Genomic DNA, 13,271 nt, shown 5'->3' with positions numbered 1-13,271 from the left:
GCCTGAATGATGATGTCATAATGTCATTTTGACCATTCCTTAAAAATCATTATTTTTCAAGGCCCCAACTTTGTGGAATAACAATACTAAATCACTGGAGTAGTCCTTTAACATGACAAGAACACATACTATTAAAACAATTATTGTTGGTTATGAATGATGTATGATGAACTATGATTTTTTGTCATTGTTATACATACAATGTGTTGCTTAAATTTAGCAAAACAATTTTTTCTCCTGCAAGTTAAGTTCTGAAACATGAAGTGTTATCATTACCATGATATAAGTGCTGCAACTAATGATTATTTTCAGTAGGGAGGGATTGATTTATTGACATAGAACATCAAAATGCCCATCACAAGATTGTAGAGGCCATGGCAACACTTTCAGATTCTTGTTTGCTCCGACCATAGTCCAAAACCCAAAACAGTTTCATTTAGGTTTAGAGAAAACACAGAAAATCAGCAAAACAATACATTCGAGAAGCTCAAATAACAGCCATATCAATCATCAAAATTGTAGCCGATTACTTTTCTAACAATTATCGTCTCAGGCTGGGCAGTGTATTGATATTATATCATTATCATTATATATCTATATATATGATACAATATATCATTTAATTGTTTTAGCTCTAGTGATACTAGGTTTGGTAACAGCACTTGGCTGTAATCATATGGCTTGAACCCACATGAAAAACTGCTAGAACCAAAAGTTACAACCTTCATGTTAAAGATGGAAGGCTTACATACCAATTTTTGTGCTATTTCTGTGTATTGCTCTAAAAATAATGAAGAAGTACTTAAAAACATTTGTCTTTACGTGTTGGAAGCAAAGTCTCTATAAGCTATGGCTGCAACTAACGATTTTTTTAATCAATTAATCTGCTGATTATTTTCATTGTTATTTTTATGATTAAATGATGAATTGTTTAGTCTATAAACATGCTCATTACAATTTCCAAGAGCCCAAATTGATGTCTTCAAATTGCTTATTCATACTCTTCTTTTACAATCAAAAATGAGAAAGAAAAGCTTAATTTTTGCATATTTGAGAAGCTGGAACCAGCAAATGTTTGACCTATTTGCTGGAAACATGACTGAAATGATTAATCGATCATCAAATTTGTAGGTTATTAATGCAATTTCAATTGACTAATCGACAAATCTGGTAATCGATCAATTGTTGCAGATCTACTATTAGCCAAAGAATTCACCTTAATCATTCTGATTTGTTTAACACATTTACATTTTTCTACAGAGCTCTTTTGTTTGTCACACAATGACAGTAGTTTCAGTCAGTCACAATACATAATGTAGAGACAGTTGTTATTTGTCTGTAAGCACACATAAACATGCCCTTCCTTGCTCATGGGTTTCCATAGCATGTTTTTTCCTCATAAACATCCTCTGAGCTCCCTCAACGGCAACATTTATCCGCAATAACAGCCCTGATGAAACATCAATTTACTTATTTATTGAGTTGAATCTTATGGTGTGCGTCCACCTCCCAGCTCAGATTGTGTTCATTATCCCCTCAGAATGCGTTTGAATGCCTGCTTGAATAAATGAATAAAAATCAAGGATTTGTTTCTGTCATCTTGGTGTTTTTAGCCACTAAAAGCCTGTGTTCAGCAAACAAATTAGATCCACTCTAAAGCTGGATTAACAATAGCAATGTTTTTTGCTCTGTTCCTATTTGGGCTGGATATTGTTTTATTGATTATAATTCTGTCCATATCTAGGGATGGCCAGATCAAGTTGTTTTGCCCCCAGTCTATTTCATTTAGTTTTGAGTAACTACAAATAGCAAGTCCGGATCTGATGGTTTGAAAGGCTGCAGTTAGTGCTCAGGTTTTGAGTGTAAATACCATCATGACAACTCTCAAATCTCTTGCTTGTCAATTTTGTTATTTTCTTTTGCATGATATTAAATTGGTGTGTGTGTGTGTGTGTGTGTGTGTGTGTGTGTGTGTGTGTGTGTGTGTGTGTGTGTGTGTGTGTGTGTGTGTGTGTGTGTGTGTGTGTGTGTGTTTCGCTGCAGGGTGATGCTGTAAAAGACCTAATGCTTCGTTTCCTGGGAGAACAGGCAGCAATGAAGCGTCAGGTCCTTACCGCCAACTCTGTAGAACAGTCCTTCACAGGCCTCAAACAGCTCATCGTAAGTCGCTCACCATACTGTTTGTGTGTGACTTATTCATTAATTTTCACTTCTTTGGGTCAGAACATAATTCACTGTGCAATGGTAGTCTGACATGCTGTATATAAAAACAGACATTTTCAGCACCTTTACTGTTTTAGTATAGTCACCATTATATTAAATATGTGTATTAAATTAAATGTATTATTTGCATGTACTAGTTGGTACAACCTTTTAGCCTGACAGTTCATTCTTGACCCTGAAAACAAAACAATCTCCTCTCAAGGTCCACTTATGCACTTGTGTGAGAGCTTTGAACTTTATCACACAGTCTTCATCAGCAGATGACAAATGTCTGTGGAAGAAGTACTTCTTTAAAAAAAAGTACTAAAACAACACTAAAACAATATGTAAAAATACTCAATTACAGGTTAAAAGTCTTACATTACTTAAAGTATAAGAATATCATCAAACATAAACTGTCAAAAGTAAAAGTTGTTGTGCAGTTAAATGTTTCCTGTGACTGATATATTATCTGACATTATTAGATAGTTAACACTGACACATTAATGTTTTAATATTGGCAGAGGAAAGGAAAGAGGAAAAAACAAAGTTCCGATACTCAATTCTATATTGTATTTTTTGGACTTTTGTCCAATTTTTGCTGTGTTTTGTGAGATATAGAATACTTTGCTCTGTTGAATATTCATTTCAAAGAAAGCGTCTAAGCAGTTGGCAGAGAAGAATATTTTGTTTTGGTGTAAATGAAGAACTAATTTGAAACGACAAACAGTCCCAGCTGCTTGTAATAAAAAAAAAGGTTGGAAAGCATTTGTTTTAACTTTAACGATGCATTATTTAAACATATTTAATTTAATGTAAATATTCAATCTGTATATTAACTAGTTATTGTCAAATAAATGTAGTGGAGTAAAAAGTACAAGATTTCCCTCTGAAAAATATAGCATATTGATATAAGTGTGTCTTGAATTAAATTGAAAAAACTGAAGTTAAGTACAAGTACCTCAGAATTGTACCTTAGCACAAAACATGAGTAATTGTACTTAGTTACTTTCTCTGGCAGCAGGTCATGTCTGTCGTCCAACTGAAGCCACAGAGTGTTATTGTAGTGTTTTCTAACAACTCCAACAGAGTGACATGTCCTCTCTATAAGGGATCGCATCATGTCAAATTCAGAAGTTGCAGTCTTCCATTTAAACGTCCCTAATGACTATCAATAATTTAATCTGATCAAGTTATTGGTCCTATTTTGTATGTTAGGTTTTTGAATTTATACTGGACTTATATTTTTGATCAAGTAGCTTATGAAAAATAAGGTGTATCCAACACATTGAAATAACAGCTGAAGTCTACTTTATCTGATAGATATTAAATCAATGTTTAGGTAAGTATGGGTATCAGCAGATACCCAATTTTAAAGATATAGTATACATGTATAACATTTCTGCATTAAAATGTCTAAGAAACGACGAGACCATTGTTCAGATATTTTATTGAGTTGTTGGCAATCGAACCACAATACTGCCACTTGAGGGAATTTGAAGTAATTTCCAAAGCGTTGGTTTGAAAAAGATGAGGTCTGCCATGACGTATGCGTTTTACCATTTACAGAAAACCGTCTGTGTTGAATGACTGAACTGAAACCAATATGTAAATATGAAAGAAAACCGAAAAGACTAACGTTATGATATAACAGAAAACATCTCGGACGAACACAGACACAAACGAACGGTTGAAAAACTGTATGGCTTCCATGATTCTAATTCCCCTCCACCTTTTCACCTGTGACTCCCCTATATAGACTGTTACCACCGTGATTCCCTGTCTATGCCCCCTGGTGCGCAGGTGGACGAGCAACATTGCTATTTACACGACTCACCAAAGATATACACAACATAACATATTCACACATCAAAATTGGCTACAACACACCGGCCCCTAATTGTTACTGTATAATAACATAACAATTAAACACTATATAAATAATGGAGCCAATGAACAGTCCATCATGCACGTGTGTGCTTTCAATTCATAATGTTTATGTATATGTCCATTCCATGAGTCTTTATTCAGCTTCCTGCAGAAGACAAATCTTTGTGACTGGTCTCTCCAGTATGTTGCATTTGGTCTGGACTTTCACAGACCTCACAAGTCCTTGTGAGTCAGGAAAGGTCTGTAGTACCTTCCCCAACAACCAGGATCCGCAAGGAGCAGTAGAGTCCGCCACAATGACGATGTCTCCTGTCATGAAGTTTTTCTTGTCCTTGGACCACCGTTGTCGTTCCTGTAGCAGAGGGAGGTACTCCCGAATCCATCCGTTCCAGAAGAGATCCGATAAGAATTGAACTTGCCTCCAACTTTCTTTCTTTCTTTCTCTTTCTTTCTTTCTTTCTCTTCCTTCTTCTCTTTTCTTTTTCTCTCTTCAGACAGAGTGCCCTTTGCTCAGCAACATGACGGTTGCTGGGCATGGTGAAATGATCCTCTCTGAAAAGTAATCTCATGCAGTAATGTCCATTGTTGAGTTCCACTGAACTGTTCATGATTTTCAGAAACTTGAGATCTTCTCTGGACATTTCTGGCTTTTCCTCTGTTGATTTGTCATTAAAGTCATGGTTGTATTGCTTCACCAGCAGTTCTTCTATGTTAGCAATGGATATTCGGTTGGCTGTAATGGTGGGACAGCTGCTCCCAGTCACATTGCCTCCTCTCAGTGGTCCATTGATAATCCATCCCAGTAAGGTTCTGACAGCATAAGGTCCTCCTCCCTTGCTGTTTACCACTTCCCATGGTTCCATTACTTTCGAAACGTTAGTTCCAATTAACAACTCCAGATCAGCATTGATGACAGGAATTTCCACAGAGTGTAAGTGCGGGCATGAACTTAACTCCTCCTGTCGTGGAATGTTATCAAGAGTCACAGACATGTTACGCTGTGTGTACACATCAGGCAATTCAAAGAAGGTGTTACTATATCAATCCTGAGATGATGTGACTGTTGAAAAACTTTTCTTGATTCATCATCCTCAACAGGATCTTGACATCTCTTCCTCTCACCTTCATCTCTCTCATGAGTCGCTCAGAGCAGAAAGTAGCTGTGCTGCCGGGATCTAAAAATGCATATGTTTTTAGTAATTTGCAGCCTTTCATAGCCTCGATCTGTACAGGCACAATCGGCAAGACACCATCTTGTGCTCCGGCCCCTATATGGCCACAAGTCTTAGGAGAAACTAGATGACCTTTTTCCTGTTGTGTGTCCTCTGATTTGATTTCCTTTTCTTTTGAATTGATGTAGAGGCAGGTAGGATGTTTTAGGTTACACAGCTTGTAGGACAGACGTCTACAACAGTCTTTGCTCATGTGTCCAACAGACAAGCATCCAAAACAAGCACCTTTCTCTTTTAGAAAATCAATTTTCTCTCTGTGGAGCTTCTTCTTCATTTTGGGGCACAACTCCAATCTGTGACCCTCTTCACACAGCAGACACAAAACCTTTGTTGACTTATCAGTAGGGGTGGGCGATATGGCAAAAATATCATATCACGATTTTTAAAAAATAAAATCACGATTTCGATTTTATCACGATCTTAAATCGAAAAAAGAAAAACAGACAATTTAGGCCAAAGAACCTTTCTGAACAGATTTTAATTTAAATAGTGGCAGTTTTGCCAACATGTGCAAACAACGTAAACATACTAAAAGGTAAACAACACTGATAAAGTGCACTCTTGCAACATAAAAGGTAGCTTTCAATAAACATGAAAGTAAAATATCAATGAAGACATTACTGTTTGTTTTATTCAACACAGTCATTTTAACAGGATTTAAGTATATCAAAACACTAAATAGCTTATTGAAAAGGGTCAAATAAGTCCGTCAGTGGTTGGACTATCCGACGGGGGGGTGGGGGTGTGTGTGTGTGTTGCCCCCCCGAGAGAGGCGGCAGGTGGAGGGGCTAACTGGCAGAGATGAGAGATGGTGAAACGCTGTTTTGTTTTGTTTTTTAAAAAGCGACCAACTCCTCCGTCTGGCTTTCAGCCATGACTCTCCATGCGGCTACCGCTACACACATAAACAAAGAAGAAGTAACGTAAGAAAGCGTGTCACTGCCCGTAATTCGCTATGATTGGTCGGTCAGGTTGACGACGTAATACGTTTGGTGCGTCAGTGCATCAGCATAGAACTACAATTTATAGAATGTGCCCTAGACGATCCCTACGATCTCTGCACTTTGGCAGATCGTCTACACATTCTAATCCTTCACGATCTAATATCGTCATATCGCACACCCCGACTTATCAGGAAAGTTTTTCTCCCTTTGCACTTGAGTTGTGGTTCCAGAGTTAGCGACTGCTACAGAGGTAGCAAAACTGCTTCCCCTTCCTGTGCGAACCTTTAAGATTTTATGTCCAACATTATATTTTGGAGATGGATGGGACCTGAATGTTTCCAAAAAATGGATTACAAGCAATTGACACTTGTCTCTCAATGAAATTGACAATATCACTAAAACCTGCTTGACGCTGGTGCCTCTCCTGCAACCCATAAGCAGTGTTTCTCCACTTTTCTCTTAGTTTGTAGGGCAACGTCATGATTATAGCACGCATGTTAGATGGCATATTCATCTCAGACATGTAACTAATGTCCTCCATGGCATTACAACAGATGCGTAGAAACAAGGCTAAGGTTTGTAAGGCCTTGACATCCTCCGCTTTCACTGGTGACCATCCAAGAGCTTTCTCCATGTATGCAGTGGCTATTTTATGTTAATTTCCAAAGTGTTCTTGTAAAAGTGTTCTTGCTCTTTGATAACCTCTTTCAGGTGGCATGTGTTGACAGCTCTTGACTAGCTCCCTGGGTTGTCCTTTGGTTTACTGCTCCAAAAAATACAAGGGGTCTATACTGCTAGCAGCCTTTCCTTCCACTCCATGTTCAAATGCTCGAATGAATGTGCTGTACTCAATAGGGTCTCCATCAAAGGTTGGTATATGCCTTGGTGGTAATGATAGTGAGGACTGCTGCTGTACCAGTAGAGTAGTTATGTTATTTTGTCTTTGCATGATGGTGAGAAGATTTTTGTGGTCCATATTGGTTTGCACTAAATCAGCACCCTGAATGAACTCCTGTGTGGAAAGCATGGCAGGTTCCTGTGGGTGATGTGTGGTGTGATACGTTTGCTGAAATCCTGGAGGCATGCTTGGTTTGGGGTTCAGAGCATGGGCGTTTGGTCCACCATGTTGTAAAATGGTTTCCATGGGCCGTGCTTCCATTGGCACTGCAGCTTTGCTGCCTCCTGTTGGTGGATGATGGAACCTTTGCTTCGAACTTTTTCCATAGCTATTCCATTCCATAGCAGAGGATCTGTGAGAAGATCTGGCTTTTGATCTTCCCAGATATGAATTCATTGCATCTGAATGAGCTCTGGAGCTCTGTATATCCGAACCTCTTTACTTGAGTATAGTGACCTTTGCTGTGTGAGCAGCAATTTGACTTTGCAATTCAAGCACCTCCTTTTTTGTGTTATTTGTTCCTCCTGTAGCTCCAGCTCATGTTTTTCTCTAAGGGCAGCTGCCATAGCAAGGAGAGCAGCCCTTTCAGCCTCTGCTTTGAGATATGCAGAGGAGGTTGAGGACTTTACGGATTTATTACTGGAGAAGCAATTTGATTTGCATGCTCTACCAGCAACATTAGAAATACTGTCGTTTGGATCAATCTCATCAGCATTCACAGTCATGTGTAGCACAGCATTGTTCCCTGGTGTCAAGCAACCAACCTTTAGTTTTTTGTGTTATTTCGTTTGTGCTATTCATTAGGGTTTCAAACAATTTATTTTGCCCTGACACTTCCTCCTCTGGTAGCAGTGCTTTCAGCGATTCATGTAGTTCTGTTGTTTCCACACTCAGTTTTACAAACGTATCATATTTGCATTGAACCTCTGACATATTTTTGTTAGAAAGCATCAGTTGCTCAACTTCCTTTTTTAGTTTGTAGAGTTTCTTTACCCTGGAGTCTCTTTCCTTTTGTTGTGATAATATTTTTTCTTCCCTTGCTTTAACGGTGAGTTGAACTAGTCTTTTTCCAAGTTCCTTTCCAATTTCACTTTGGTTGACAGGTGCATTCTTGTCCACGTTACTCATTTTAATATTGATTTGGCGGAGCTGCCGAAATCTTTATTTTAGAATTGAAGAAGGGTTTACCTGTATCCCGTTGTGAGAAGTCCAATTTCTTCCACACAGCTTGTAACAATTCTTAAACGATCCTACCGTGATTTCGTGCCTTGTCAGTCCGTGTCCATTGAATGAAATCAGCTGATGCGCTGTGCCACTGGTGCTGCTAATCAGCTGATCCGTCCATTGAAGCGTAGTTTTTCAACTTATTGTAGTGGCAATCTAACCACAATACTGCCACTTGAGGGAATTTGAAGTAATTTCCAACGCGTCATTGTGCAAAAGATGAGGTCTGCCATGACGTATGCGTTTTACCATTTATTTTATGTGGAGAAAAAATAATTACAGAAAACCGGCTGTGTTGAATGACTGAACTGAAACCAACGTGTAAATATGAAAAAAAACAAACCGAAAAGACTAACGTTATGATATAACAGAAAACATCTCGGACGAACACACACAAACGAACGGTTGAAAAACTGTATGGCTTCCGTGACCCTAATTCCCCTCCACCTGTTCATCTGTGACTCCCCTATGTTACCACCGTGATTCCCTGTCTTTGCCCCCTGGTGGACAAGCAACACTGCTATTTACACGACTCACCAAAGACATACTCAACATAACATATTCAAACATCAAAATTGGCTACAACAAGTTGTTTACTTACATTATCCTAAATCTTTCCAATAATGTTAAAACCCAGAGAAATCTGTAATTTTTATCAAGCTAATAGTACATTTCATTTGGTTGCCTCGCCTGTTGTCATAACTTCCAGCCGAGAGTCATAGAGTGAGAAAGGCGAACAAAACTAAACATAAAGTGAGTAAAACTTGAAGTACATTATCTTGTCTGTGAACATTTCTGCCTGAGTCACGTCAGAATGATTTTCAACCGCAATGGTAGTTGTTTAACAATGAAGACAACAAGTCCCATGATCCCACACTACTTACATCTTCAGTTTTGTTTTTGGTTGAGAGACTCCGAGCGGCAGAAGGTGCATTTAAAGGACTTGGATCAGGACCAGGGCCAAATCTTGATCAGGACATATCTAATAATGATACAGTGTTGTTGGAGGGAGGAAGAACCACAAATTGAAGAAGGTGTTTCATATGTAGCGGAGTCTACTGGCAGGCTACCCAACAACACTAAGTGTAACAGATTAAAGCAGCCTCTCCAGCTTCTGATTCAATGACCTTTGGTGTTATGCATGTGCAGTGCAGCAGGTGCTTTCTGGAAACATTACCTCACATTTTAGAGGTAAATGACGGAAGCACTAGTAGGTTACCACAGCTTAACATCCCGTCGTTATTTCAGCTCATCTGACCTTTTGACAGTCAGCCTGTACAGGCAGTGATTCTATTGTAATTGCTGGGTGGTCAGGTCTCCACTGACTGAAAACAGTGAATCATTCGTCTTCTTTCCCTTCATATTACATTCCTCTGCTATTCTTCTGCCAGGCATAAAATGCATGTCTTTCTTGGTGACCATGCAAACTCAACTTCCTTTCCTGCTGCCATCTATCTACCTCTCCAGCCCGCATGCGTTTCCTCCATCATAATTTCTGACCCACAGATGACCCTGAGACAGTTGTTATTTAAAACATATGCACAGCAGCAGCAGACAGTGTGATGGAGACAGGAGAAAGGGGGGAGGAGAAAGGTAGGGGTGGAGTGGAGTGGAGAGATGGAGAGGTGGAGATCCTCTCAGCTCACAAGTTCTTTTCTCCTGCTCTGCTCATGTATTATGCATGGGTCTGCTGTGCATATTTCAAGGGCCCTCTGGACTTGGTGTATATAAATACACTCACACACACATACTAGATGGTACTTTCAGCTTACAGTCTACTGCACTATATGGTGTAGGTGAGTGAGTGTGTGTAAAAGGATCATACACTGTCTGCCAAATGGTGTGGGTGGCTCCCTAGAGCAAGAGGCAAAAGAAATGAGAGAGACAGTGAGCTGGAGAGGTAATTTAGGCTTACAGGAGAGATGTCAAGGAATGACAAGCAAATAAAAGAAAGAGAAAACAAAGTTGTGTATGAGACACATGAAGGCAGTAGAGGGCTTCACCTGTAAAGCCCACCTGTAGACACACACATACTCATGTTTTACCTTGGAATGTGCAAAAAGGTTAAAGATAAAAAGCTTAAAAATATAAAAGCAGCCCCTGTTCACAAATATGAAAATGTATCAATTTAGTCAAATGTATTCAGTGAGGTTAGTTTATAACGTTTTTTTACAATTCAGCAAAAATTGTTTCTTGAAAATTGTTATTGTAGTTATCAGTGTTTGTTCAGACATTCAGTAAGGGATCATTAAAAAAGAAACAACTACAATGGCATTCAGTAAAGAGCATACCTGCGCCAAGACCCAACAATCCCCATTTAATCCAATCAAGCCTAATCCAGTATCAAACTCGATAGCCCTGTATCACTCTAAATTTTAAACCACCCATAACTGCTTAACCATAATTTAAGGTCTCTAGATCTATGATCCACCTTAAATTGTACTCAGTCATAAGCCCCATTCACACTGCCCTTTCAGTGTGAGAATCACGCGCCAATTCTCCGCATGGCCGTCTGTGTGAAAGTTACAGATGCGGAGAAGGGGGAGGTAGTACCAGAGCTGCAGCAGAGGCGAGCCGGCATCCTAGTGAATCGAAAAGCCTGAGGCGTGGATCAGGGGTGTGTCGGTCTGATGGTGTTCACAGTCTGACAGCTAAGCAGATCCTTCACTCACTAAATAAAAGAGAAATGACCCACACTTCAACCCACAAAGCAACGTTACAGGACCAAACAACAGTAATGTGGTTTCTTTGGCAACTTATATGAGGAAAAAAATACTGAAGTTATACATGAAAAAGTGTCTGTCCCACCAATTCTTCGTCTCATATCTGCTTGAAAAACAGTGTCTGTCCCCAGCAGCAGAGCCAGGTGGCTCTCGCAGTTGAATGGCGGTGATTATGTGACACGATTCAGAGCAAAAGAACTTAACTCACCATGTCTTTGTCGCCTTCCACTGTTGTGTTGTTGTAGTTACTGTCTCTGGCAACTTGTATTGAAAAAAATCAGAGCGACTGTGAGCCCTCCCAACCGAAACTTCAGTGAACTTTCCCACAGAAAACAGCATCCCTCCCTGCAAGTGAGAGACCCAACAGGGTCCGCTGTTTACTGATGGCGATTATGTAATTATGTAATGCCATTTCCACGATGCATGATCTCAATCACAACATAAATGCTAACGGGGTCTATTCTGGGCCAAGACCCATACTTTCAAGTTTCACTGAAATCCATTCCGTAGTTTTGGTGTAATCCTCTGACAAACCAATCAACCAACCAACCAACAATGGACACGGGTGAAAACATAACCTTGGCAGAGATAAATAAATAATATAAAACTAAGAGTTCTTTGTTAGTGGACATCCAGAATGATTCAATATGTTTAGAGTCCTCATTGTGTTGAGTGCAGATCTTTGGCCATCAAGCTTTCAGTGAACTTGAAATGTGTATCGCCTTATCTCTTCTACCTAGGGCAAAGTCTTGTGACATTTGCTTATGGGTTCTTCTGGGTGGCAACAACAGCAAGCTGCTATTTTTCATTTGTAAATCTTTAAAAAATCAACAGTAGAACTCAAAGCTTTGTTTAATAGTTAAAGTAAGAGCATTTCCACACGCACAATGCCAAGAGAACTCAAAAAGGTCAGGTGGTCTGATGAGTCCAGATTTACCCTGTTCCAGAGTGATGGGCGCATCAGGGTAAGAAGAGAGGTGGATGAAGTGATTCACCCATCATGCCTAGTGCCTACCATACAAGCCTGTGTTGGCAGTATTATGATGAGGTCAGCTGACTACCCGATTATACTAACTAAACTAACTAATATATAATTGTTAAAGAGTGGTTCAGGGAGCATGCAACTTCATTTTCACACATGGGTTGACTATCACAGAGTCCAGACCTTAACCCGATTGAGAATCTTTGGGATGTGCTGGAGAAGACTTAATGCAGCGACCTGACTCTCGCATCATCAATAGGGATGTAACGATACACTCAACTCAGGATTCGACACGGTTCACGATCTTTTGTTCGCGATACGATTTTCTCACAATTTTTTTTTTTTAATCAAAATGAGCTATAGACAAATTATGACCAAATAAAATGATCTTGAGGCGCATCAACAGCCGAAAACCCTCATTTTCAACGACTGAAAATGGCCTCAAAACTTTTCCAATAAAATAACCAATTGCCCTGATAATTCCTTGCGCTCTTGCGTTGTTATGGGGGAGAGGAGATGCAAAGCAACACTGGACGGAAATAAATGTTGTGACATTGCATAAGTTTATCAAATATTGATACCTCTGACAAAGTTATTCAAATGTAAGAAAGAGGGAGTGCTTGAAAAAGATATATGCATTTGGTTAGAATAGTCATTTTAATCCGATTTATGCATCCAATCTTTGATATCGGCAAATTAGAACATCAATCCAACACCCTAAAAAATGATGGGTTAAAAATAACCCAATTTGGTTTATTTTTTAACCCAACACCTTAATCAATATTGGACCAGCCCAACAGTAGTTATTTTTACCCAACAAAATGGGTTGGTCACTTTTAACCCAATGGATGGGTTTACAAATTTAATCCAATTGCTGGGTCCAATCAATTTCAGCCCTGGGTCGATTCTACCATATGATTGGGTTGAATATTGTGCTCATATTTAACCCAAATGTTGGGTCAAATTAATTTCAGCCCTGGGTCAATTCAACTAATGAATGGGTTAAATGTTGTACCCCTATTTAATCCAATGTTGGGTCAGATTAATTTCAGCCCTGGGTCAATTCTACAATATGATTGGGTTGAATATTGTGATCATATTTAACCCAAATGTTGGGTCAAATTAATTTCAGCCCTGGGTCAATTCAACTAATGAATGGGTTAAATGTTGTACCCC

The 13,271-nt window shown here is 39.2% G+C and overlaps 1 protein-coding gene across 1 annotated transcript in view; it reads left to right on the top strand.

Moving 5' to 3' along the window:
* The window catches only part of trappc12 (trafficking protein particle complex subunit 12), a 71,567-nt gene that overhangs the window by 2,037 nt on the left and 56,259 nt on the right, over window positions 1-13,271 (top strand). The window contains exon 3 of the mRNA XM_084380416.1: window positions 2,044-2,160. Coding sequence (XP_084236542.1) covers window positions 2,044-2,160 — 117 coding nt within the window. The remainder of the gene's footprint in view (window positions 1-2,043; window positions 2,161-13,271) is intronic.

This window comes from Pagrus pagrus (assembly GCF_965226575.1).
Source record: "Pagrus pagrus genome assembly, chromosome: 18".
Classification (NCBI taxonomy): domain Eukaryota; kingdom Metazoa; phylum Chordata; class Actinopteri; order Spariformes; family Sparidae; genus Pagrus; species Pagrus pagrus.
This window is presented reverse-complemented; position numbering and strand designations above follow the sequence as displayed.